We start from the raw sequence: 1,556 nt of genomic DNA, 5'->3' as shown, positions 1-1,556 counted from the left end.
ATAACAATTCATCTGTTGATTGTTTAGGTTTTCACATTTTTGCTATTGTAAGCAATACTGTGTTTGATGGTCTTCACATAAATCTTCTTCCTCAAAATCAACTTATAAATGAACTCCAACAATGCAGGAAATGTGTTAAAAGACAGTTTTTCAGCTTGGGCTAGGCTATAGATTGGATGTCTGAGCCTTTCATCGTCTTTTCAAACAGGATGATCTGGGAAGAAAAGAGAGGTTGACAGTAAGAAGGTGAAGCCTATTCAGTACAGGAGGGGAAAGATGCTGCAATTTGCATTTCGATCTGAAATTTTATGAGATCTCGAAGTAGAAGCTGGGATTACGCACCTCATTGTCTTCTGGATGAAGCCAGGTACCAGGAAGGTAAAGTGTTTTCTGAGGCCCAACATTCCAATATCGCCCAAGGTTCCGTCCATTGATGAACACAAATCCATAAGTCCAGTTCTGGAAGGGATGGTGACTTAAGACATAGGAACACTGGCAAGGTAAAATCTAAGGCACTTGGGGAGTGAGAGCAAGACTGATATGATTATGGCACTCAACATGGAAGTGACTTTAGACTGGGATATGTTCTAGAACTTCTATATTGCTGTCTGGGAATGAAAGAGAAAAACATGAATGGAACTAACCCTTTAAAAGTAATACTACTATTGTTCCCATCCTGTGATATACAATGTTATATTTTTTAAAAAGCAGGTCTTCTATTTCCAGAAATAAATACTGTAATACTGATAAACACCACTACTGACAACAGCTACAAAAGATACCCAATTTTTAAAAATCTGCTTGCAATATAATGAAGAATTACAGGATCAAGAGCTAGGAAAAGAAAATGGAGAGACAAGGAGACAACCAGGCAGTTTTTCCACTAAAGCCCTCTGCTTATTCAGGATTAAAGCAAAATGTAAAACATAAAATTGGCATCTCTAAGATGCCCTAAATTAAAACACAAAGATTGCTGGATTGGATTTTAAATAAAGCAGTTATGTGCTATGTATAAGAGAATCATCAAAGACATAAAGGCATTGAAAAAAATAAAAGAGTAACAGTGGAAAAAGATGAAACATATAAACTCTAACCAAAAGAAAGTTGTTATAGCTCCATTAATATCAGAAAAATTAGACTTTAAGGTAAGAAGCATTATTAGAGATAAAAAGGAACATTTCATGATAATAAAATCCTTAATTTACCGTGAATGTGTATGTCATATACAGGGAAGCTAAAAGTACAAATGCGAAGTATATAAGCAAAATTGACAGAATAATAAGGAAAAATAAACAAATTCACAATTGTAGTGGGAAATTTCCATATAACCTTTCAATAGCTGATAGACAAAGCAAACAAAAATCAATAAAGATATAAAATATTTGAAACAAGATAATCAACAAAATTGAACTAATTGACATGTAGAGAACATGTATCTAACATCTATAGTATACACATATTCTCTCACATGTAATCAGAATATTTACAAGTTTGATCTCATGTTGAACTAAACAAGTCCTCACATTTTACAGTTCTCGGACTACAGTGTAATTAAA

General features: G+C 33.7%; 1 protein-coding gene across 1 annotated transcript in view; it reads right to left on the bottom strand.

The window, feature by feature from the left end:
• Positions 1 to 160: 160 nt before the first annotated feature.
• The window catches only part of GLB1L3 (galactosidase, beta 1-like 3), a 52,404-nt gene continuing 51,008 nt past the window's right edge, over positions 161 to 1,556 (bottom strand). Inside the window, exons 18-19 of the mRNA XM_012644277.1 lie at positions 343 to 459; positions 161 to 214 (exon numbers count right to left, since the gene is read on the bottom strand). Of these exons, the coding sequence (XP_012499731.1) occupies positions 161 to 214; positions 343 to 459 (171 nt within the window). The remainder of the gene's footprint in view (positions 215 to 342; positions 460 to 1,556) is intronic.

Source organism: Propithecus coquereli, unplaced genomic scaffold (genome assembly GCF_000956105.1).
Source record: "Propithecus coquereli isolate 6110/MARCELLA unplaced genomic scaffold, Pcoq_1.0 Scaffold209, whole genome shotgun sequence".
NCBI classification, from domain to species: domain Eukaryota; kingdom Metazoa; phylum Chordata; class Mammalia; order Primates; family Indriidae; genus Propithecus; species Propithecus coquereli.
Note: the sequence above shows the minus strand (reverse complement) of the source record. Positions and strands in the feature narration are given on the sequence as shown.